Source organism: Muntiacus reevesi, chromosome 6, assembly GCF_963930625.1.
Source record: "Muntiacus reevesi chromosome 6, mMunRee1.1, whole genome shotgun sequence".
Taxonomy (NCBI): Eukaryota; Metazoa; Chordata; class Mammalia; order Artiodactyla; family Cervidae; genus Muntiacus; species Muntiacus reevesi.
The window spans coordinates 77,437,699-77,464,720 of record NC_089254.1 but is presented as its reverse complement, the minus strand read 5'-3'; the positions used below and the strand labels follow the sequence as shown (position 1 = coordinate 77,464,720).

The following is a 27,022-nucleotide window of genomic DNA, read 5'->3' as shown; positions in this document are numbered from 1 at the left end:
GTGTTGATGTAGGGATTCATAAGGTAATTCATGAAGAAAGTACTCAATAAATGTTCCACATAGGAATCTTGGAAAGTATCTTAGTAATCCTATTCTAACTTAAACAATTAGCTTCACTATCCTATGGTCTTCCTCCCTTAATCTTGTCACCATTTTTCCTAAGAATGAATTATTTAGAAGATAATCTCTGCTCTCATGCTCTGGGAAAGGGGTTAGTACTTTACCCATAGCCTGGATGATCAAAGTTACGTGGAATCATGTGCCTCTTTGTAGGGGAGGGTCAGCACCACCAGAAAATTCAGTCTGAAAGGTCATATAACTCTCTATAGGCTTAAGCTCTGATAGCCTGATACCATCGAATATGAGATTCCTAGTTTTCCTCTCTACTAAGACTTTTAACATTTTCAGATTAAGAAGTGTCTCACAATCAATTACACTTTCAATATAGCATTTTTACTTAAGAAGTTATTACACTGATGCTATATTTTAAAATCAGTGGTTTCTCTGAATAGATGAATCTAATATGCATCTTATTCCCTTTGTTGGAAATTGATGGTTACAAACATAGATTTATGATTGTAAATTGTATTCTATGTAGCTCTGTCTGTATCAGTCTTTTTCAAGCTTTAAAACTTTATCTTTCTCTAAATATTAAAATGCTACTGTCCCTCATCCCCCACCCACCCCAGTCCCTATGAATCTCTCTTCAATGTATTGCCATTGAGTAAGAAGAACTTGTGGAGTTTTAGGTTCTATGGTTAGATTACAAAAAGTAAGCTTTATATTTTATTTTCAAAATATTTTATAAGTAGAGTAAGAATTATATTAAAATTATAGTAGTAAATATACTTTTAAACTCTCTCAGTGGAGAAGCAGAGCCTACTGGGAAAGAATGTATTGTTTTTAAATTAGCTTGATATGTTGCCAACTTGGTGTTCACAAACCTTGTGAACTTGGTAAACAAGTGTCTGTCCAGGAAAAAAGCTCCTCTGCATGACCCAGCAGAACCATAGTAATCAAGTTCATTGTGGTGACCTCACCAATGGGACTACTTGGCAGGGAGAGTCTGCCCACCTTTCTAGGGGCCTGACATCAACAGAGGCCCTTCTGGGCAGAGCACACACATTTGTATCCCCTGTCTATGGCTCATTTCCCTTCTTTTCATGGCTGTGGTAGAAAAAGGCCCTTTTCCAGATATTTTTATTTGATAAGAGCATTTCTTTCTGTACCCAAGTCACCTTGACCAGGTGTGTTTCTGGGGCATGGCCATCTCAGTTTTGTTTTATTAGGGGGAATCAAGGCTGTCTTTTCATAATTAAAGAGCTATAGGGTCTGCTCTAAAGGTCTTCTGGAAGCCTGAGTTGCCAAATAGCTGGAATTACAATGGCATTATGATAATATGACTATATTCCACATTATTGTAGCATTACTGACCAGTGAAGAAAATCTTAGTCACTGCTACTTTATCAAGACTGTCCTAGATGGTGTGGAGTGATCTCAAAAGACCAGCAAGGATGCTCTTGTTTCATCAGTGAAATAGAATGGGATAATGCATTGAGAACCTGCGTGGTGATGCCACACTTCCTGGGTTCAAACCTCAGTGCTGCCACTTCTGCAAGATTGGGCAGCGCTTTGGCTCATTGTAAAATGTAGATCAGAGTGAAACTTTCCCATACTGTAGCTGGTGTTGTCATGGGGATCAATGGAGTTAGTGTCACGTGTTTAGAAAAGAGTCAAAGAGCCTAGAAAATCCAGTGTGAGTCCTTGCTCTTGTTATTATTAACTGTGGGACTCAGAGGGACCACACACACACAACCAACAGTTAATTCTCAATTTTTGATCCTCATAGAAACCACCTGAGTGTCTTAAACCATAGATTAGGATCCAGAGGGACCAGAGTGATCTGAGATTCTGTGGTTGCTACTGACCTATAGACCATACTTTTAGCACTAGGGGTCTAGAGCATATGAAACACCATGTTTACAGAAATTATTACAGAGAGCGGAATTAACATAACCCCAATTAGAGTCACTCCTTGTCTCCTGGAAAGTTCCAGAGTTGGTGGGGCCTGGGGAGGATTCAGTTCTGGCCCTGCGCCTGCCATTGACCAGCGGCGTGTCCCGTCACTTAGGGCCTGCCACTTCAGTGCACTGCATTTCATTTTCCCCATCTTCCAAATGGGGATAATAATCCTTGCCTTAGCTACTTCACAGGATTGCTGTAAGGGTCAAATGAGAAAATGTATGTGAAAAGCTCTTTGAAAAATTAAAAGTGCTACCCAGTTGTAAAGGGATCAATAGCAGCAGAAGGAGGGGTGGGTTGGTGACGGAGAGCTCCCCAGAAGAGTAAATTCTGAGCTTGGGCTACATGGAGGTAACTGCTAATGGAGCAAACAGCACAAAGACAGAAGCAGCTAAGTCCACTGCATGCGGACCTGTTTGAGAGCCACAGCGAATCAGTCAGGGTTCCATCCCAGGGAACTGATGAGGTGTTAAATTCAAAAAACAGAGGAAAAGAGCATAAAAGGAAAGGTAAAAACCTTACTCCATATTATCTTTTTATTAAAACTTCATATTATATATTGGAGTACAGCTGATTAACAATGTTGTAATCATTTCAGGTGGACAGCAAAGGGATTCAGCCATACATATACATGTATCCTTTCTCCCCCAAATTCTCTTCCCATCCTGGCTGCGACATATCTTTTTTGCTTTCTATTCCAGAGGACTTCAAACTTTTTGACCTTAAATTCCAGTATAAGAGATGTTTCATATTGGGATTTAGAATATGCTTAAATATAATATGTAGCTGAAACTAAGATTTCTTGAAATAATATTTGCCCTGTTATTTCTTGAAATAATAATGTGTGCCAAGCATTCTGTGTGTGTGTGTGCTCGGTTGTGTCCGACTTTTTGTGACCCCATGGACTGTAGCCCTCCAGGCTCCTCTGTCCATGGAATTTTCCAGGCAAGAATACTGGAGTGGGTTTCCATTTCCTTCTCCAGGGGATTTTCCTGACCCAGGGATCAAACCTGTGTCTCTTGTGTTTCCTGCATTGATGGATCCTTTACCAGCTGAGACACCAGGGAAGCCACCAAGCATTCTATTGCAATCTTATTCTACTGTCTTCTATCACATTCTGTTTTTTCAAATGCCGATTGCAACTCACTAAACTTATTTCACATCCCACTAATAGACTACAACCCACAGTTTGAAAACCCCTGATTTAACCCAACATGCCTGTTTAAACACATAGTATACAGTTCTTCACTGGTTATATATTCTTCCACTCACTGAAATGCAGCCTCAGTGTCCATTATTCCAATGAAACCGCTCATACTAACATTTCTTCTTCCAGTATTTTAGTTAGCTGGTATATGTTAACATAGTAACAAATCTAGTGGACACTTTTCTCTTCTTCTCTTACTTGACTCCTTCCAAAGCATTCGGGATGACCAGTTGCACTGTCCTCCTGCGAAATCTCTCCTTCCTTGGCCACTGGATGGTTTTGAACTCTGAGTTCTTATCTAATTCATTGAGTATTTTATTCTTGGTTCATTCCTGGCCTCTCCTTTTCTGCCACAATTGTGAACTGCTGCTGATCCCCAGAATTCTGTCCTTAAGTCATTGCTCTTTAATACACTTTTCCTGGGAGTCCATCCACTCTATAGTTTTAAATAGTGCCTGTTTGTTGATGGTTCCCAAGCCTGTGTCTCCACCCTACATTCTCTTCCTTGAGCATCTGGCAGTGTCAACCTCTCCACTGGAGTCCCAGAGGCACTTAGGATGTATTATATCCAAACCTGAACTTTTTATTCCAGGAAAAATACAATGAGGAGAATCATGGGTTTTGTAACCTCGGTGAGGAGCAATTGACAGTGTCCTTTAGAGCAATAATTTTCATGTTTGCTTGGCCTTGATGATGCTGAGACTTCTTGTAGACCACCTTGTCCTATTGCTTCCGTTTGCCAAAGAATGAATTTAAAAGTTGGCATTACTATTCATGATCCACTATGATGAATATAATTTCTTTTCTTAAAACTTTTTTTATTGGCATATTGTTGACTTATAATGTTATGTTAGTGTCAGGTGTATAGATTATTGCAAAATACTGACTGTAGTTCCCCGTGTTATAGGTCCTTGTTGATTGTCTATTTTATGTACAGAAGTGTGCATGTGTTAATCCCAAACTCCTAATTCCTTATTACTATAATACAGAAGATGATATACAAATCTGAATTATTATTGCACACTCCAAACTGAAGTCTGGAGTTACCATATTCTCAACATCAAACCTCTAAGAATCCAGTATTCCACCTACCTGATAGAAAGTCCAGGATGACACTTGCATTCCTTGTCAGTTCTCATAAATGCCAGGCTCCTCCTTTGCCAAGAGCCTTGGTCCTTCTCTGATAGACAATAAAGAGGGACAGTTTAGTCCAAGAGAAAGGACAAACTGGTCCATGTGGATGGACCATTAAATCATAAACTTATTTGCACAGCAATAGAACCATCATGAAGATTAGAGTCACTCAATCTATTAATTTTTCTTTTTCTCAATTTCAGTTATCTTTCCCCCCTCAGGTGCAGAAACTCTGGGTCAATGCCAGTTTGTTTAACTGGATTTTTTAAATAAGCACCAAAAAATATCAAGCTGTTCTTTTAACCTCTTGTAGTGAACTCAGCCAAATCAATTAAGTTGTTTTCAAAAATACCTACCAATTCCAAATAAACCTCTTCCTTACTTTGGAGATATTATATGGCAAGGTTTATGCAGAGAAAATTTTTCCAGTTGAATTACCCACTTCTCAACGCAGAGGATTTGAAAGGGAAACGCTGACATGATCTCAGCCATGGTGGTGAAAGAGTGCAGCTCTAATCCAGCAGGGCTGTTTTTGACAGAGGTTAGGAACAAGGCAATACTGGCCTGGAGATGCTTCCCATGCCAATGGCTGTGACCTGGCTTGTTCGTGCCTTTGGTGGGGGCACTAAGGGCTTCCGTTGTGGTAAAGAATCCGTGTGCAATGCGGGAGACCTGGGTTCGATCCCTGGGTCGGGAAGATCCCCTGGAGAAGGGAAAAGCTACTCACTCCAGTCTTTTGGCCTGGAGAATTTCATGAACTGTATAGCTCATGGGGTCGCAAAGAGTTGGACACAACTGAGTGGCTTTCACTTTGGTGGGGCACTCAGATTAAAAGTGTCTGCATTCTGATTTATAGAACAAGTCATTTTTCTATCCTCTTGAGTTTGCTTAAATAAATACACATGAAATCTGAAACACCACCTGGGTGGAAGATTTCCTGGTTTTCTTTTTCCCTTTTGTTTGCCATCTCACCTCTCACCTACCATTTCAGTAACAGAAGCACAAGAGCTGTGTTTTCGTGTGAGTGGTAATATGCAACCAGAACAAACAGAGGACATAGGAAAGGTGGAGAAAAGTTAGATATATAAGCAAGAAAAAGTGAGTTATTGATTTTATTGACTGGTCTGTTAACTTCTGACATTGCAATAAAGTCTTATTTATTTGTATACAGAAGACTCAATTACATAGATACATATCATTTTAACAACTGGGTTATTTACAGGAGAATTGCAGCTTCATAAATAATATAGAGCTGGGATTTCTCGAGCTGATGTTTATCCATTGTTGCCTAGGGAAGTGGTGATGGCTATGCACATACCTCTGTGCAGTCATTAGAACAACATCGCGATAGGCTCGGGGAAAAGAAAGGAGTGGGGCAAGGAACAAGAGGGAAATAAGGACAAGAGTCTCAGCACAGCTAAAATATATAGTAAATAATCCTGAGGTCATCAGATCCAGATAGAGCTGCTTAAGTCTCCTCCCTCCTGCCAGCACAGGAAAGCGGTCAATGGAGACAGCTGGGTTCAAGGATCAAGGTCTTAAAACTCTCCTTTATATTTTGTTATACAAGCCATTAAGATTCTATTACAGATCTTGGTTTAGGGAAAAAAAAAATGAAGGATATGGTTCAAAGGAAGTTTTAAAGGAGAGGCTCAAGAAGTCCCAAACATCTTCTCTTGGTGGGGCAACTGATGGAAATGGAGATTGACATCCTGGGGCTGCCCCTTGTCCCCCAGGGGTCCTGGAAGTCTTGTACAGGGGATCTCCTGAAGCAAGTCTTTATTTAACTATTAGTTTAATGCATCGCTTCGTTGCTAGGCTGTAAGCCTCAGAGGCCCAGGAACCATATCTGGTCATTATTCAGTCAATGTTTGTTGGGAATGAGTGAACAGGAGAAGTAGGACAACCCAATACTATTTTATGAGTCCCTAGCATCTTGTAAAGTAGCTGTCACCTAGCAAGAACTTAATGTTATGATGAGTGAATGATCAAAGAGTAGGGTTAAGGGTCCCAGCTTTCAAATGAGGTAGCTAGAGCTCACATTTGGTTTTGGATTCAGAATCCAGACCCAAATTTTAGGACTCAGAATCCCACAAGAATAACTCCCCTACAGATCAAGAACCTGATTGCTCCCGATGCAAGTGCAGATTGATGGCAGCTCTAAGAAAATACAAACGTATCTTGGCTACTGTGACTAATGCTTCTGTGAACGTGGGAGCATAGAATTTACTTCATTTCCTTAGAGTATATACCCTAAAATGAGATTCCTCGGTTGCATGGTAGTTCTGTTTTTATTTTGGGGAATCTCCATACTGTTTTCCATGATAGCTGCACCTTTTTACATTCCCATCATCAGTACATGAGGTTTCCATGTTCTCTACATCTTTGCCAACACGTGTTGTCTTTTGTTTTTGTTTTTCTTTAGCTATTCTAACAGGTATGAGATGATAGTTCTTGGTGCACAATAGCCAACATATGGAAACGACCTAAATGTTCATCCAGGGATGGATGAAGAAAATGTAATGTAGACATACAATGGAATACTATTCAAAAAGAAAGAAATCCTCTCTATGCCACATGAACAGACCTGGAGTACATTATGCTAAGTGAAATAAGCCAGACAGAGAAGGACAAACACTCATGATTCCACTTACGTGAAGTATCTTAAATTTTCAAATGGATAGAAACAGAGAGTTGAATGGCGGTTGCCAGGAGATGGGATGGGAAAGGGTATTTGTGCCTCAGTGGGTTTAACATTTCAGTTATTCAAAAGGAATAAGTTCTATATAGGTCCTGCATTGTGCCTATAGTTAACAATACTGTATTGTGTACTTAGAATTTTGTTGAGAGCTCATGTTAAGTGTCCTTACCACAATAAAGTAAATTAAAATACAACCAAAATCCAGGCTGTGCCCTAAGCAGTCACTTGCTGTTTACTCACTCATCAGGGCAGTTACCACCTCCTTTGTGGCTGTGTCTATTCATTTTAACAGTCTGCTTATATATACATCTGTGCTTTGGATCCATTTAGGAGCCAAGTTCTTTTCTGGACTCACGTTTGTACACCGCCCAGCCCATGTATAGATTCCTAAGCATCAATTGCACCATTGTGGCCAAAGCCATCACTGCCAGACATGGCCCTGAAACTTGTACCTTCCACTTGGGAAGTGTAATTTCTTTTTTTACTTTTGTACCCTAGCTCACACTTGCCTGTGTGTCCTGCCGTCCTGAGTGCTCTCTCCCCTGGATCAGATCTGGGAGTAATCCCTGTCCTCCCAGAGCCCTTGCAAACCCCTAGGGGAGGCTGCTGTCGGATCCTGCTCCATCTTTCCTCTGTGCTCCTCTCCAGACTCACCTGTGAGCTCTGCCCTGCCCTTGATGCATTGATGATGTTTGAGGCTAATGTTGAGCATCTTCGTCAGACCGAACAGCTGTGGCCACAGTTCCCAGCCTGCTGTCTAGAGCGCTGCCGGCTCTGTGTACAACAGCCCTTCTGGACGATGCGCTCAGATATGTGGACTGCGGCATAGGGCTGTGTCTCCCTTGAAGTGTAATAGTAATGATAAGAACGACAACAAGGACAATGATAAGAAAGCTCAGCTTGACTGTTTACTATGTACCAGAGACTGATTATGTGGATTAGTGTACTTAATCCTCACTGTATGAGGGAGGTACTGTCCTTATTTTAATTACAGATGATGAAACTGAGCAGAGGAAGATCAAGTCTCCCGAGGTCCCGTCTCTGGTACCTGATGGAGACAGCGAGCAATCCGGCTTCAGAGCCTGTGCTCCCCCCACGAGGCGCTCCTGCTCGCTTTACGTCTCTCCCTGGAGCTGGCCTTTGCCAGTGACAGGTCTCCCGACAGAAGTGTCACCACGCTCACCCCGAGTCCTCACCACCCCTATCTGCAGATCCGAGAGGTAGAAGCCAAAGGTGGGGGCATCTCCGGTATTTATAGGGCTCACCAGCACCAGTGTGTAGGATGGATTGGAAACAGGACAGGTCAGAGGCCGGATGACTGTGCCTGTGGTCTGAGTGATGAAGAGGGCAGCTGAAACAGAGAAGGGGGAGTGGCATGCAGGCTGGAGTGCAAGATTTGGGGATACGCTGGTTGGCTATCTCTGGGGGTGGAGGGGTGAAGCAGAAAGACCAGGCAAAGAGAACTTAGAAATTTGCTTTTGGAGCTTGTGTGATGAGACGGGTGAGCCCGAATGGGAGTTGTACATTTGGGAGGAACTGGAGCTTTTGAGAGGGGAGATGCTGAGTCTTTTTTGTTTTGTTTTTTTAAACTTGAGGGAAATGTGCTGTTCAGAATCACTGGGCAATACTTCAGAGGAGTTTTTAGATATGGCAATTTAGATTCAGGCATCATCCTCATTCTCCAGGCTTCCTGCATTTTTTTCCTTTACCCAAATTCATTCTAGGATATCGGTTGCATGTGTCTGATTTTACAGGTTCCTCTAAAGGGTATTCTCTGTGATCATGTGCTTTCCTCACTCCTTCATTAAGATCACCTGTGAGTGGATAATCACTTGTAATAATGCTCCACTAATAACTGATAGTGAAGCCAACTTTGTTGAGAGTTTATTTTTGCCAAGCATAGCGCTGGGCTCTTTTCACTCTGTAATCTGTTTCGCTATCACAACTGTAATACAGGTGCCATGACTACCTCCATTTTACAACTGAGGAAACTCAAGATCAGAGAGGTTGAGTGACTTATCCAGAGCCACACAGACATCACAGGTGAAGCAAAGATGAAAACACAGTTCTTTCTAACTCCAGCCTGTGTTGTCAGAATACAATGGCTGGGCACTCAGAGGAGGCCTCAGTGTCCTCCTCCTGAACACTGTTTCACAGAATAACATCAGACAAGGTCACTCTGACCAGGATGAACTGGGCCAAAACCAAGATCACCTCATAGTCATGTCCAAAGACAGACAAAAACAAGAATACTGTCAAGACCACAAAATGACCAACTAGTCACCGATCCTGGCTAATAATCAGTGAATATTTTCTTTTTCCAATTATAGATTTAACTCCTCATTCTTTCCTATCTTCTACACAAGAGTTATTAAAATATTCAGTCATAAGATTGCTCTGACTTCCAGATAGCATCCAGTCCAGAGAAGAGCCCCACTTCCTCAAACCCTCTCTAAAAATCACTCAACCCAAACCCAAATGGATGTCATCTTTTTTTTTACTGTGATGCCCCATTGCAGTCTCCCTCCGATCAATGAGTCTATAAATCAAGTTCAACATGGTAATCTTTGGCTGAAGCATGTTGACATTTCTAAACACTCCTCATCATACACATTCTTAGATTCGCATGCATCTCATAGATTTGCTTACAATATGGCTTGAACCCCCAGACTTGACCAAGTGTGGTCAGTCCCATCTCCTCTTTCTCTGCCACCTTAAAAAAAAAAGAAGCTGTGGATGTATGTCTGTTACTTAAATTTTCTGAACTTGAATTCCCATATCACAGGGGAGAAGTTGGTATGAAGATTAAATGTGATGACATATGTAGAATATTCTAGTCTATTGCCAGACTGATGCTCTAGAAATGTTAGTTTTTTCCTCTGATCCTTTCTTGATTGAATCTTTTCTTCTAAGTAAGGCATTTTATCTAACTATCATATTCTAGTCATGAAGTCTGACTCACCAAATCTTGAGAATATTTAGAGATTAATGTAAAATTTCTAGTTTATGCTATTACCTATTCTCTGTGCTGAGACAGTTCCAGAAAAACATTTACTTCTGCTTTATTGACTATGCCAAAGCCTTTAACTGTGTGGATCACAACAAACTGTAGAAAATTCTTAAAGAGATGGGAATACCAGACCACCTGACCTGCCTCTTGAGAAACCTGTATGCAGGTCAGGAAGCAACAGTTAGAACTGGACATGGAACAACAGACTGGTTCCAAATAGGAAAAGGAGTAGTCAAGGCTGTATATTGTCACCCTGCTTATATAACTTACATGCAGAGTACATCATGAGAAACGCTTGGCTGGAGGAAGTACAAGCTGGAATGAAGACTGCTGGGAGAAATATCAATAACCTCAGATATGCAGATGACACCACCCTTATGGCAGAAAGTGAAGAAGTAAAGAGCCTTTTGATGAAAGTGAAAGAGGAGAGTAAAAAAGTTGGCTTGAGGCTCAACATTCAGAAAACTAAGATTATGGCTTCTGATCCCATCACTTCATGGCAAATAGATGGGGAGACAGTGGAGACAGTGACAGACTTTATATTTTGGGCCTCCAAAATCACTGCAGATGGTGACTGCAGCCATGAAATTAAAAGACACTTGCTCCTTGAAGGAAAAGTTGTGACCAACCTAGACAGCATATTAAAAAGCAGAGACATTACTTTACCAAGAAAGATCTGTCTAGTCAAAGCTTTGTTTTTTCCATTAGTCATGTATGGATGTGAGAGTTGGACTATAAAGAAAGCTGAGCACTGAAGAATTGATGCTTTCGAATTGTGGTGTTGGAGAAGATTCTTGAGAGTCCCTTGAACTTCTAGGAGATCCAACCAGTCCATTCTAAAGGAAATCAGTCCTGAACATTCATTGTTAAGGACTGATGCTGAAGCTGAAACTCCAATACTTTGGCCACCTGATGCTAAGACTGACTCATTGGAAAAGACCCTGATGCTGGGAAAGATTGAAGGTGGGAGGAGAAGGGGATGACAGAGGATGAGATGGCTGGATGGCTTCACTGACTCAATGGACATGAGTTTGAATAAACTCTGGGAGTTGCTGATGGACAGGGAAGCCTGGCGTGCTGCAGTCCATGGGGTCACAAAGAGTTGGATAGACCTGAGCGACTGAGCTGAACTGAACTGATTCTTTGTGCCATAATTTACAGATATATTAAGGCCAATGAATACTAATACATTTTATTCATTCTGAGATACACAGCATTCTCCCTCATATTTTAATGCGACATCTTAAAGGGAAGATTTTAGGATAAAAATTGGGATGTGTCTTATAATCAGTATCATGTCTTGGTTTAATTGGCAGCTTTTTTTTTGTTCTTGGTGGAACATAAAATATTCATGAATTTCATAGCGGTAGCATCCTAGATTTGATGAAATGTGATATATATTTTTAGATGACTGGACAGCTCTTCTACTCTTTCACCTTTTCACCATTGTAGTTAATGGTTGGCTCTGTTTTCTACTTCAATTCAGAGACTACCTACCATTCTAAAGCCAAATGTAAGCTTGAGAAGTTGAGTTTTTAAAGTATTTGGACTTAAAACCTTGCTATTATCATTTGAGTCCAAGTCATGTTTCATAGGCATATTTTTATAACATAAGCTCTGACACAGATCCAAAAATAAGTTAATATAGCAAATGGAAATTGCTACGCGTTTGATTCTGTCATGTAATGGAGTTAAAATAATGCTAAAAAACAGTCTGAACAAGTTCTGTGAAGCTTTTGTTCTATTTGACTTTAAGTGAAACAAAATCTTCAGAACAAGAGGACAACAAAATAATGCTTTGCTAAAAGGATGAAAGAATATGACCTAAATCTATTAGTGATAGAACACTCTATGAATGCACTCAAGTTAATAGCATCTTTTAGCAATAGATACTTTTTCAATTACAGTAATGCTAAGAAATAAATAGGCTAAGTGAGAGAAAAATGGTCAGAGACACATGAATTGGACTAGTTGTTTGACTGTTCGGTTTTTTATAACCAATTCTCAAGGGGCAGAAATCTAACCAACAATCTATTGATGGGTCATTAATTTGAGTTTCCATATTCTAGATCTACTTCATCTTATTACAGAGGCAGTGTTTTGCTGCCCCAGCTCCAAAGGTTTGGCAGCACTTAGCAATCTGTACACCGTGAGTCCCTTTTCTTCCTGCCCAATCTTGTGTTGTCATGCTGTCATAGAAGCTCCATTACTGTAAGGGCTTGCTAACTAGGTGTGATGCTACAATTTCATGCAATGTAATTCCTCCGGGGGTATTTCCTTTCGGTCCTTTGCTGAGTTCTAAATGACCCCACTTTCACCAATCTTTAGTTGCACGCAAGAGTGATTGCAAATGCTACCCTTTTGGAGATCTGTGTGGAAATGCAGTTTTATTTCAGCTTTAAGGGGTTTAAAATTTTTATTCCCCCTTTTTAAAAGCAGTGCTCTGGCTACTTTTGCAAAGAATGTGCTGTTCTGAGAGTAAATAACTGAAATGGAGAGGCAGACTCTTATCTTCATGGAACCTCACAAATGGAAAAGCAAAGATATGGATATGGAAAGAGAAAGTGTCAGGAAAATTGCCATAAATCACAGAGCAAGGATATTGGGCTACATCTAGCACCAGTTTTGTTGTGTTTTAAAAAGGATAAATACGCTTCCCTTTAAGAATGTAGTAGCAACTCTTCCCGCTGTGAACCTCTTCACCAGGAGTCCTCCCACCGGGTTGCACAGGGTGAGATGTGCTCCGGGGTTATTACTGTGATTGAGAGCATGTCTCTGGAATGTTTGCCTTTCCTGCGTTCTCACTTGTCCCCGCCCAGCTTTCGCGAGAGAGGATGTAAGAGTCCACTGCCAATGTCTGCTAAAAGTTGGGCGTTTTAGGTAGAGTTACACTTCAAATGCCACCCAAGGGAATGAAGGAAGGAAGTTGGGGAGGAAGGAAGGGAGGGAAGTAGGAGGGAGGGAGGGAAGGAAGAAGGCAGGAAAGGAGTTATAAACTCAAAACCAGTGCTTCTCACAGTTTATTGTGAGTATGAATCACCTGGGGATTTTCTTTCAAGGCAGATTCTGATTCAGGGAGTCTGAGACCCTGGATGAACTTACACCTGCAGGTCTGCCTTCTTAACAAGGTCCCAGGTGATACTGATGCTGCTGGTCCAGAGATCACATCTTGAATACGGAGACCCTAAACTAAATGCAGCTGTCTTTTTGCTGATTATGAACATTATTTTAAAGGAAATTGGGATGCTTACTTCTTAGGAACTTGTCAGGATATATCTGGAAATAAACGGGACACAGGAAAAACCTGTGGAAGTCACTCTCCCTCATTGTGATCCATTTTCCTTTCTCTATCACCCACCTCCCAGACCTGGTACCTAGAAGTCTCTGGAGCCAGGGTCCACTAGGTCCAGAAGAAAATATCCCCCGAATACGGTTTCTATCATGATATTGGGATGTATTGTGTTCTGTCTCCCTGGGACATTTCATGTGATTTATAGGGTAGTGTAAATCTTGGAGTGAGATGGAATTGGGTTCAAATCCCGATTTCAAATTCGCTAACTGTGGCCACAGGTGAGTTGCTTAACCTGTCTAAACCTCAGTTTCCAGATCTGTGCAAGGCGAATGATAATCCTGTAACATGGGGCTTCTTTGGAGATTTAATGAGAAAATGTATACAAAATACTAAACAAAGTGTCTGGCCCATAGTAAGTATTCCATGGATTCTAGCTCTTGTAAAATCTTTGAGCAGTGGAGTAGTCTAGCTGACACAGATGTGGGCTTTCCGTCGATCAGACAGCCTGGGATATATTCACCTCTGTGTCACTAACCGGCTTCCCAGTGGCTCAGAGGTAAAGAACCCACCTAACAATGCAGGAGAAAAGAATTCAATCCCTGGGCCAGGAAGATCCCCTGGAGCAGGAAATGGCATCCCACTCCAGTATTCTTGCCTGGGAAATCCCATGGACAGAGGAGCCTGGTGGGCTACAGTCCATGGGGTTGCAAAGGAGTTGGACATGACTTAGCAGCTGAACAACAACAGCTGTCCCTAATTAGGTATGTACATGACAGTGAGTTACCCTCTATAAAGCTTAGTACCCTGTACAAATGGACATAATAATCATAAGCACCCTATAGGGTTATCATAAGGGTTAGTGGGTTTCCCAGGTGGCCCAGTGGGTAAAGAATCCACCTTCAATGCAGGAGATACAGAAGGTGTGGGTTTGATCCTTGGGTGGGCAAAATCCCCTGGAGAAGGTCATGGCAACCCACTCCAGTATTCTTGCCCAGAGAATCCAGAGGACAGAGGAGCCTGGCGAGGTACAGTCCATAGGGTCACAGAGTCTGAATGAATTCGACTGAAACGAATGAGCACGCACATGCACGGATAAGGGTTAATGCTGCTGCTTATTCGCCCAGTCACGTTGGACTCTTTGTGACCTCATGGACTGTAACCTGCCAGGTTCCTCTGTCCATGGGATTCTCCAGGGAAGAATACTGGAGAAGGTTGCCATTCCTTCCTCCAGGGGATCTTCCCGGCCCAGGGATCAAACCCGGGCCTCCCACATTGCAGGTAGATTCTTTACCATCTGAGCCACCAGGGAAACTCAAGGATTAATTATACATATATGTATGTGTGTAATACATTAATTAGATGTGTGTAATTAATGTATTACCTGGCACGTAGACTTTTATATGTCAAACAAATTATACCGATATCTCTATAAAATGATCAAGGCAAAAGAATTATTTATTCAAAAGAAGGAACATTTTAGGAGTTGGTCAGACATTTCTTATGCCTGGAGGAGTGAAAAGAGAGAGCCGCTATGACTCCTCAAATCCTACCATGTCGCCCAGAAGCTCCTGAATGCTTTCGGACAGACCAGTGTCCCTCTGTGACAAACCAGACCCAGGACAAAGGGAGAATGGGAAAAAACGTCCAATGCAATGAGTTTTTCATTAATCTGAATTGCTTCAATTTAAAGGATTTTCCTTTAATCGGAGAATACACCCTTTGGGATGGGAGAAAGGCTTTCAAAATGTGTGTGTTGTCAGATCATGAGAGTATGTAGCAATTTAAAAAATATTTGTACTTGGCAAAATGAAATGTTGAGATCTTTCTATTTGCACAGTCATTAGTTGGCTGCTTTAATTGGACTGCCCCGTGAAATCTCAGTCTGGGAAGGTCAACAATCTGTGATGATCTAATCACCTGCCCTTTGCAGTCACTGTGGATCTAGGGCCATGCGCTTACTGTAGTGAGCGTCTCTGAGATCTTGTACCGCATGTGTTATCAGAAGCGACTGCACCCAGAGGCCATCATTTCCAATTGAAAAAATGATTTCTTCCATTGTGGCTCATGGTTAAATCATATTCTGAATGTCAGTTCAGCAGCCTTCTTGCTGCTGAAAGGTTGTGCAGAGTTCAGACCTCTGGAAGGCATGTAGGTCTGGAGAAGAGGGAACCCATACATCATTGTGGTTTCCACCTGACTTTTGTCTGAGCTAGGAGTTTGAGCTCGTGTAACCATGACATAGCTCCCTCTGTTTCACCCTCCCCTTCTTCTCAGACTTGGGGTCCAAGTGTCTACAGGCACACCTTGTTTGATTATGCTTCACTTTAATACGCTTCAGTCATTGCGTTTCTTTACAAATTGCAGATCTGTGGCTACCCTGTGTTATCAGATGGTGGTCAGCATTTTTATAAGTATTTTATTTTATTTATTTTTTTTTTCCTGTTGGCAAATGTGAGAAAGGTGCTTAGTTTATTTATTTTTTTTCCATTTATTTTTATTCATTGGAGGCTAATTACTTTACAATATTGTAGTGGTTTTTGCCATACATTGACATGAATCAGCCATGGATTTACATGTGTTCCCCATCCCGATCCCCCCTCCCGGCTCCCTCTCCATTCCATCCCTCTGGGTCTTCCCAGTGCACCAGCCCTCTCATTATCAGAGAAATGCAAATCAAAACCTCAATGAGGTACCATTACACGCCAGTCAGAATGTTTGCTATCCAAAAGTCTACAAGCAATAAATGCTGAAGAGGGTGTGGAGAAAAGGGAACCCTCTTACACTGTTGGTGGGAATGCAAACTAGTACAGCCACTATGGAGAACAGTGTGGAGATTCCTTAAAAAACTGGAAATAGAACTGCCATATGACCCAGCAATCCCACTCCTGGGCATACACACCAAGGAAACCAGATCTGAAAGAGACACGTGCACCCCAATGTTCATCGCAGCACTGTTTATAATAGCCAGGACATGGAAGCAACCTAGATGCCCATCAGCAGATGAATGGATAAGGAAGCTGTGGTACATATACACCATGGAATATTACTCAGCCATTAAAAAGAATTCATTTGAATCAGTTCTAATGAGATGGATGAAACTGGAGTCCATTATACAGTGTGAAGTAAGCCAGAAAGATAAAGACCAATACAGTATACTAACGCATATATATGGAATTTAAAAGGATGGTAATGATAACCCTATATGCAAAACAGAAAAAAAGACACAGATGTACAGAACAGACTTTTAGACTCTGTGGGAGAAGGCGAGGGTGGGATGTTCAGAGAGACCGGCATTGAAACAAGTATACTATCAAGCGTGAAACAGATCACCAGCCCAGGTTGGATGCATGAGACGGGTGCTCAGGGCTGGTGCACTTTATAAGTATTTTAAAATTACAATGTATACATTTCTTAGACATAATGCTATTGCACACTTAATGGGCTACTGTATAGTGTCAGTGTAACTTTTATATGCACTGGGAAACCCCCCAAAAATGTGTGAATTGCTTTATTGCATTATTTGCTTTGTTATGGTGGTCTGGAACTGGATCCACAGTATTCCTAAGACCTGCCCATCTTGGGGGCTGCTCGCCTAAGAACCTTAATATACTGAAAACTGTTTGAAAACTCAATGAGACTTGTGATGGGGCAGGTCTGTAGGTCAGGGTAGTTGCAAAGAAAGCCTCGCAGATATTAGAAACAAACCCAAGAGTTGCTGTAAGAGGCTGGAGGGGGGGCTATTGCAAAAAGAACCGTAGCGACTTCTGACTCTACCACTTGTCCCCCACTATACTGTGATGATGGCAAGAAAAATGGACTAGTTTCCCTCCCTTCTGCCTCATCTCCACTCTAGCACATGCACACATGTGCACGCGCACACATGCACACACACACACACACACACACACAATCTTCACATAAGCTTACACCAAAATTTTAAAGCAGATTATCAGCTTGGACCAGTTCAAGCATATTTAAAGTTAGTTCTCAGTAATTCTTGCTTATTTTACCATGGGTAGGTAACCCAGGCGACCTTTAAATCTAGGCCAGTGATTCCACCTCAGATTGTCTTGATCTCATTTCCTTGTCTTCAAACTTGGCAACTGGTCAGGTGGGGGGAAAAATTCAGTTTTTTCTTAGTGAAAGTATAGCAGTGTTAGTAAGATAGGTCCTCAACTGAGAAAATACATCTTCTCTATGATTTCTCCTTTAAGGAATTCATGCCCTGTCTCCCTATTTTAGGGATAGGTACTGAGAATTGATAGAAAACTAAACAAAATTTTATCTTAATTTTCCACCAATTGATATATTTACATGGTCATTGATAATAACATACTGATTTGTGAATTCAGTCTTTTTGGGAGGAGAAAAAAGCCATGTCTAAATTCCTCTGGGGACACAAACACTGTTATCAGAATTTGCAATGATTTGGAAAATGGCCCTCAAAGCAATTGTAAGTTTACGTGCAATTTTCAATAAGGACCTTTGACAAGAAAGTCCCTTGGGCAGGGCCTGCCTTATGGGCCATCAGCCATTGCAGGCACACGCATCTCAGCACCCAGCAGGGTCCCACGTTTGGAACTTAATGTTCTGAGGTTACCATCTTGAAATTCTTAATAATTTATCTTTGAAATTGTGTTTTGTGAGTCAGGTCCAATGGGACAACAAGAACATGAGGTGGGAAGCCGGGAAGCTTGGAACTGTGGGGGTCCAGCCACTATGTCCCTACCTCCCCAGGACACGGCGGTTCTCAGCCACCTGCTCTCTGCCCTGGGTGCCCTGAGAACCCTGAAAGGTGGAGTGTAACTGTCGCCTTCACACCTCTGCCCTTTTTGGGGATCCGGGCTCAGGTGTGGGGAGAGTCATATAATCAACATGCAACTCACCACAATCCAGGTGTCCAGTGCATCCCAGTGTGGAGATTGCAATCCCTTGGGTTTACCCATCTGCCACGGATTAAGGCAGCAATCCTGAGGAAAGGGGAGACTGACTTCTCAGCCCCAGGCTAGGAGCTTGCCCTTGCATTTGGCATTGAACCCCGTAAATTATGTAGGCAGCCCTCCTAAGCACAGAAACCAACTCCCTAGATGGGCATTAAAACACAGGATCAGCACAGCCTTCGTGTCCGAGGGGCTGTGCCAGGATCTCCTCCGTGGGTTGAGAGCAAGGACATCATCCCTGAGTCCAGTGCAGTGTAGAGCATGACCCCTAGTAGCGACCTTGCCAGAGGAAGTGGCCATTTACTGGCAGAAATGTGTTGAAGTTAGTAACTCTTCCTAACTCAGGAAAGACATTTTTAAAATGAGACAAATCATTTTCAGGTGTCTTAAAATCTGTTTTTAAATTGTTTCAGCACACGTTGATACACTCCTTCTTCATTTTAGGAACCACATACCTAAACACCAGCATACCTATGTACATACGTACATAACACATACACATACATACATAGGAGCATGCATACATTCCAAGCCCAGAGCTGGCCTGCAGCAGATACAAAGGTGAGTGAGAAAGAGTCTTTGCCCTGAAAGAATTTATACTCTTGTAGAGACAGCAGTGCTCAAGGGATAATCCGTACCCCAAAGCTCTCCACATGCCAACAGTGTGTTGTGAAATTTTGCCTAAGTATATTTGATGACTGTCTCTTTTTTCATCTCTTTTCTGAGAGGAAGCATTTACAGAAATTGAGAACTTTATTGGCTTGGATATCACAGGAGTTCAGCTCTGCTTTTATGAGATGGATGTGAAAACAAATGGTAAAAAATTGTTGAACGAAGACTGAAGGGAAATTTAGGAAATTTTGAGAGGGAAAAAAATGTCTTTAAAGGTTTCCAGAGCACACATGGAGTAAGTCTACGTGGAGGACTAAAGCAATTATTGAATAATTTTGATAGATATTACAAAAGCATTTTCAGATAGTCAAGTTCAAATAAGGGATTTGTCGGGTTTCTTGTTCTCCTTTACCTGGATATCTTGAATCTCTGTTTGACTTGTCATGCTTCTGTACAGCCTTTACATAAATATAGCATTTAAAACCATGAAGGATCTAGACCCCTCACTCCAAGATAACTGGATTTCCCACCACCAAAGGCCAGATAAGTCACCTGCTAAAAGAATAAAGGGATCCATTCTTCCCATTAATGTCGTGGACATTTACTGTTCTCCTGGCCTCCCTCAGTGGGTGAAGTTACAAGTACTTGACAATGGAACTTGCAAAAATGCACAAACCCTGTGCGAATTAATAAATGTTAGATTTTTCAGATGGGGCTTATTACTTTAGAGTCTCCAGGTTCACTGGAGATCTGTGTAGTGTTCTGGACATAAATACATGTGTGACCAGTATCCTAAAGAAAACTTAACAGGCAATAAAAAAAACTGCAGAAAGTAGCAGTGGCTCTGGAAAGTGTTTATAGACACCTCTGCTCCTCTTGGCCTTTAGGAATTGAAGAAATTAAAAGAAAGGGAAGTTTAATTTTGAGGGGGCTTCTGCCCTGCGTAGCTGAGTTCACATGCCCAACATTAAATAATAATGCATTCAACCACCCATCTTATAACAAGCAACCTCTGCATCACCTCACTCCCTGGTGAAAACAGCAGACAATGGGCAGGAAAGGTATAAATGCCAGAAAAAGCTGAGGGATCCCTGTGACCTTCATGTGATTGTGTTTGTGCTAATGCATCACAGACAGAAACCCAAACTCTCCCTCTGAAGAACCCAATTCATTAAAAATGCATTGGTCATTAGCCAGGAAATCTCATGAACTGACTGTTCGAGGGATGGCTGAGGAGAAAGTGGAACTGGTGTATTCCGATGAGCCACTCAAACGTGCAACTCTATTTTCTCCTCCATCTGCTCCTCTATTCTGGAGTGCACATCTGTTTTAGAATTGCCAAGACATACTAAGTCTTGTTTGCCTCAGTTAATAAAAACCATTATACAAAACAATTCTTTTTTTTAATTTGTGAAAACAAAGCTAACTTGCTATAAGGAATGCAGTGATGGTCATTCAGAAACTCTGACCTTGACTTGGGGGTGCAATTTTTGAGACTCCTTCAATCCAGAAAGTACTAAAGAGGTATCACCACCCCCCTCCCCAGTTCTGTGGATGGCCAGGCCCTCCAGAGTAGAAAGAGTAGCCAGCAGCTTTGCAGATATTAGATACAAGACCAACACTGGAAAGGTAGTGTTGAATGAACCAATGCACTGACAAGTAGGCATCTTAATGATTAAGTTTTATTGTGGTATTTCAGTCAAACTCCTGATCAGTCTTTCAGTGTCTTCAACATTTATGACTTATCCTTTCCTTCGCAGACTTCTATCAGGGATCCCTGTATTTGGAGAAGTGACTCCTATTATGTAACTATTTTATTTTATTTCCTGATCATCTTATTATTTATTTTTAACTTAGACACTCAAAAATTAAGCCCATTAATATATTTTGACAATGGGAAAAAAAAACTGAATGAAGACTCCAAACTGTAAATATTATAGGAGACTAATTCATTTGCTTTTCAGTCAACAGCATTCATTAATTGCATCTGATAAAGCTACAAAAGAAATAAGAAATAGAATATAGCTATTTTAAATTTTTTGTTATGATCCCTTCTAAAATCAGTTTTTAGAATCCTTGAGGTACCTGTGAACATTATAAAATAGTTGCATCTGACATGGATTGTCCCCTTGCTAAGCTAGAAAGTCACCAGGGTTACAATGGAAGAATGCTTCAGCTGAAGGAACTTGAAGGGCCAAGGGGGTAATGCTGGCTGGTGACCCATCTGCTGCTGTAAAACTCACTCTACATGGCATCCTCAGCACAGAGAGATTCAGACTTGCCTGGACAGCATCTGAGCCATTGTGTGTTCCCGTGGTCTTCTGTCACCAGTGGGGTTTTATAAAAATGTACACATGAGCTGCCTCCTAGACAGTCTGTCAGTAGCCTTATGAAGGATGTATTCAGGAATCTCCACAAACAATTCTGATTCACAGGCCTGGGTAAGAACTTTTGATCTAAGCTATGGTCTTGGTGAGAATCTGGGAGCACATGGCCAGTATCTTTGTGCCACATTAACTGGTCATGTTACTGTGGACCAAAGGAAGAATTATCCATGAACATCTCACTTCATAGGCTCTTACAGGCCTGACCACTTGTTTCAGATCCAAACATTTATCAAGTGGTACAGAGCACACAGGTAGGGTGGGGTGTGAGTTAATGGGGACAGCACACACAGGCATGGGAGTAGGCATTGAGTTGGCTTGGGGCTAGAAGATATGATGGGCAAGCTAAATAACATTAAATATTGTATTAAATATAAATTAAATCTTATAATTAGTCAAGAGAAATAGCAATTTTGTGACAAACATGCACTTTTCTAAGATATTTACAAATATATGTGCTCATTTAATTCTCACCGTAGCAACCCAATGAAAGACGTAGAATTATTTCCCCAGGTTTTTGCAAGAGGAAGCTGGTGTATACACATGAAGAAACTCGAAAATCAGTCCAAGTTCACACAGCTAGTTAACTGGCCAGGCTAAATCTCAACCCAAGTAGAGTTTCAAGTTTAAGAGTCCTTGCTTTTAACCTGTCCATCAAACTGCTTTTAATATCTAAGCTAGAATATATAACTGATAAGGAACTATCGTATTGCACAGGGAACTCTACTCAATACCCTATAATGACCTATATGGGGAAAGAAGCTAAAGAAAGAGTTGATATATGTATATATATAACTGACCCACCTTGCCATACAGCAGAAAATAACAGAGCATTATAAATCAACTATACTCCAATAAAATTAAACAAGCAAAAAACAAACAAAAAAAATTGAAATTGTGGTTGAATTTGCCAAGAAGCTAATAATTTAGAGATATTTCCAAAACTGATGCTAAACAAGAGTAACTAGTAAAGTGGATGCCCATACCTATTTTTAAGGAATTATACCAGCCCCCAATTAAAAGCCAAACCTCTATTTCCATTGAGTGAATATTCATTCAACATGAATGATACCTATATTAAGAGCTGGACACAAAGTGTTAAACCAGCGAAAAGTCCAGACTATTAAATTCAGAACAGGCCACAGAGAGCTTTCTGTGCTTCTTTGATCTCCAGAGAGGTAGCATGTTTCCTGGGACTGTGATCAGGAGACCTGCCCGACCCATTTAAGTTTATGTTTTCATATCTGTGCCCATGTCTAACCTCAAATTCTCTACTAACTTACAGCTGAACCCTGCTTGAAATCTCTCTGAAACCCTTAGCCAATGTCATTTATTTATTCTGACTGCTGTATCCCGTCTCTGACTTCTGAGAAGGCCCCTGATTTGGGAGCTGCCTTACGGCCCAGACAGATTAGTTTATGGTCCTACAAGGTTAAGCGTGATACATACGTTTGGGGGAAATGAAGATGCGCATTAAGAAGAAACATTGCTTTTTGATCCAGGCAGAAGAGCATACATAATCTTCTCTAGAGCCTGTGAAAGACTTCATTTTACACATGAAATTATGTGGAATTGCCCTGGACCACACTAAACATTGTTTTTGAGAATAACCAGCCTCAAAACAAGCTGCTGTGTGCTGGTGAGAGCCTCCAGCAACAGAGAATAAAATGTAAGCAAATGTAATGTGTCAAGTTACAGGTAACAAAGACATCATCTTGTGACACTGTGCCTGAATGGGACAGATCTCAAACATTACATAATGTGGCATTAGAAACAGAATCAAAAAGTGGTCCCAGTACTGATGAAAGAAGTATGAGACAGAAGAGCCTGGCACAGCATAGAAAAAGTTTTAAATTAATATATATATATATATATTGGGGAGGGTAGTTTAAGAGAGTTTAATGTGAAAGCATAAAGATATCTTGAGGTCATTACTACAAGATAAAAAAGAGGCATGTTTTTGCAGATAACTTGAGCTGAAGATATAAAGAAAGAAACATACTTACATCATGATCATGCTATGATCAACATCAACATGATCAACATCAACAGTCATTCCTATTTTCATCCAAAAGTCCTGCAGGCAATCACTGCTCCTTTCTGAAAATGAGATAGTTCGAGCATTCCAACAGGAAAGTGAATCAATGGCTGAGGTTTGTTCCCTCCCTACTCAAGATATGTATGCTTAAATTGTGTAAAAAGATTTTTCTCTTTTTCTGTGCATTGTAAAACTTCCTTCTTACAGTCAGACATAAAAATCCATGTCCAGAAAATGTAAAGAACAAATCAATTTCTAAAAGCATCTTCATAAACTAAACCAAAGGAGATTTTTAAACACTTGAGAATTTACCTAGTTGATCAGCACTAGGAATCTGGTTAGCTCTATAAAAGCTCTATAAAATTTTCTACTGAAAATTTGAAGGCAAAATAGGACTTGAGTGTATTAGAACTGAAGTTGTGAGATTTACACTGCATAATGCACCTTCCAGTTTAAAGTGCCCTGCTACTCAAGCATAATAAATAAATTACATATAAAAAATTTAGAAGAAAGGTCTCCTGCACATTATGGGAAAATTGTAGGCATCTTATGATGGGTCATCTTACCCTTGTTATTAAATGACAGCAATCATTAAAATGCCAAACATATTTTGACAGAATTCACTTTATAAAATGTCAGCAAGACTGTGTTTTTATTAGTTTGTTCCAAATCAATTTAGAAATTTCAATAGAATGCTTGTAAGTATTCCCCAAGCAATGTCCATTCCTGACTTTCTGCACACAAAAAAAATATTACAAATTAATCAGATTTTCAGATTTCTGCATAATGGCTTTACACATTTATTGCTTAATCCTATTATAAAATGCTGTTATGATTGACACATGGCTGTGGAGATAGAAGTCAATTGAATAATATGTAGCAGTCAATTTTATTTGTAGCTTAATGCGCTGAAGTATTTTTTTCCCCATTTCCATTATTTATAAGTCTGTCCCTTTGGAGAATATATAGAAGAATTCGTTTTAAATGAGCCAATAATACCTTCTTTAAAATTTATAAGTGTGACAGAATCATATCTTTTCTTCTTGGTCATCCATGGCCTGCCAGTAAACAGGGCTTGAATTGTCTTCCACTTGCTATTCATAGGACAAACATCAGAAAAGAGGATCTTGTTAAGGATGGTTTGGAATTGGATTTCAACCACCAAGAAAACAAAAGCTTCCAACTAAGAATCCTAAAAAATGGTCTGCTAGCTTTATTTATTTGTTTGCTTGTTCATTTATTCATGTATTTATTGTTACAGCCACTATATCACATTCTATGGTTGGTCCTGAAGCAAAGCATATAAGCATACCCAGAGAAACTATAATGTTTAAGAAGATTTGAAAGATCTGCTATTTTGACTGAATTTTGTTTCCCATGCTTTAGCATCCAACAGAATTCTAGCAAAAGAAATATGTCATGTTCTAGGTTCACCACAGTGGGGCTCCTTGGGGGTAGGGTGATGGTCAGTTAGCACCGAGGAAATTTGCTTAAGGAGATACATGTACTTTTTAGGACCTAAGTGCCAACACAAGAACCTACTGTATGGCGTAGGGACCTGTACTCAGTATATTGTAATAACCTATAAGGAAAAAGGACATACATATACGTACATATACATGTACATATATGTATATATAAATGAATCACCTGAAATTAATACAACACCTGAAGTTAATACAACATTTTGAATCAACTATAATTCAGTTAAAAAAAGGAAAAGCTCTTGTCTTCTGGAAAATGCATCCATGAGAGTCAATGTCTGAAGTGTGTACGGAGAAAGAGCTTAAGGGTATGAAGCCACGTTAAGGGATAATACAGATGTGCTTGGTCATGTCTGAGATCACGCTTTCCCTGGCTTTGGGAAATTAGATTAGGTGCTGCCCCTCTATGCAGAAAGGATGCGGTTTCGCACACAGGGGCCGCGTTGCCTCACCCCCTGCAGCTGGTGTATAATGCAAGCCTATTAGCACAACGGATGATGGTGTCATTTTCTCTGCTGTCACGGCCTTCTCCCTCCTGGAATGACTTTGTCCATCCCGAATGTCCGTTAGCATAATGTATGCAGTTGACAAGTGATTTGAGCTCTGGAGCTATTGATAAAGCACTCTGGCATATCATCTGTGCCTTAATGTTATGTGACATCACAGGAAAATGGGGTCATGTGAAGTTCCCAGGCTGGATTTTATATTAAGGGCGCACTTCTCTTTTGAATTCCAGGGGCCAGAGGAAACCCAGCACTGTCAGACCCAGGCACTCCTGAGCACCAGGCCAGTCAGACCCACCCCCCTTTCCCAGTTGGGCCACAGGTCAGTATCTTTCAACTGCTGCATTTAGGCTGTATTTCTGATGGTTTAACCGTAAAAGTAACCAAACAAATAAAATAAGAATGAGTTAAAACCAATTAACTCCAACAGAGCAAAGATGGTAATAAATTTTTGCATGGGAAGCTGTATGACTACATTATTTATGAAATACCATCAAGAAAAAAGAATGTGTTAGCAGAACTCTTTTCTTTTTCAAGGGGATGTTGATTTTAATCATTTGGATTTTTTTTTTCTTAAAACCCACTACAATTGTGCTGTTGGTTACCATGCAGTTTTCTGGAAACTAAAACTTTAATGACTGGAGTGTGAAGAAAATTAAGTTATTTCAACCTTACTATAGCCGTTTTTTGAAATACAAGACATGATTTAATATAAAAAAGTTAATGCAATTTTAATGCAAGTTCAGCTTATTGGGTTTGACAATATTGTACATCACATATAGCTCCTGCATTAATAAAGAAATACATTCATTATTTTTTAAAGTCCAATATTTGTTTTTTGCCGCCTGGTGTGGTTATATGAAGATGTAGAACGCAATTATAAAAGGCTGGGCATTTTTTTAAAAATCTCTGTCCTTTAGTAGTGAGAAGCTCTCAGAGTTCACCCACTTTTTTTTTTTTTTTTTTTTTATGGAAAAAGAAGCTGATCCTTGAGCCCTTCTCCCTCTTTGGCTGTGATAGTTTTTCCTGAAAATGAGTCACTTTCAGCACTTTGGGGATCATCAGTCCAAGCAAAGCTTCCCCCACGTTTAAGCTTGAGTTGGTCTTGACTTTCTTTTTCCAGCTGCCATCACATCTCCCGGTGGTGTCAGATTCCAACATCCATCTCAGAGCATGGATGCCTCTGTGCGCCAGACAGAAAGCCTGGGGAGATGCCTGAACTCTGTTGGAGCCTAGAGGGAATATTACTAGGCATCTCAGAAAACTAACTTCTTTTGGTCATGCCCTTTCTAATTTCATGCTTATGACATTGTGTGTGTGTGTGTGTGTGTGTGTGAGCCTACCAAGTGTAACAACTCTAATGCCTTCAGGTTAGAAACAGCACAACAGACCCAGTGAGAAGCAAGAGACACTGGGACAAACTAAGAGTATATGCCCTACTGTAATCCCATGAATTCAATTTTTAAAAATGTTCCAGGCCACATCAACCAAATCTGTGGCCCGTACACAGTCTGATACTGCCTATTTGCCTACCCTCTCATCCTGGTATTACTATTGGCAGTGATATGACACCAGCAATCTGAAGATCAGCTTATCATTTTGTACTTATTCCTAAAAAATGCTTATTTTGTCTTTTAGTGTAACTTTTAAAGAGAGGCACAGTTACTTTGTGAGAATTTAGCAAAGTCTAGCAGA

General features: G+C 40.7%; 1 protein-coding gene across 1 annotated transcript in view; it reads left to right on the top strand.

Annotated features, from left to right (window-relative positions):
* POU6F2 (POU class 6 homeobox 2) overlaps nt 1–27,022 on the top strand; it is a 470,298-nt gene that overhangs the window by 186,899 nt on the left and 256,377 nt on the right. Inside the window, exon 3 of the mRNA XM_065939812.1 lies at nt 25,561–25,649. Coding sequence (XP_065795884.1) covers nt 25,561–25,649 — 89 coding nt within the window. The remainder of the gene's footprint in view (nt 1–25,560; nt 25,650–27,022) is intronic.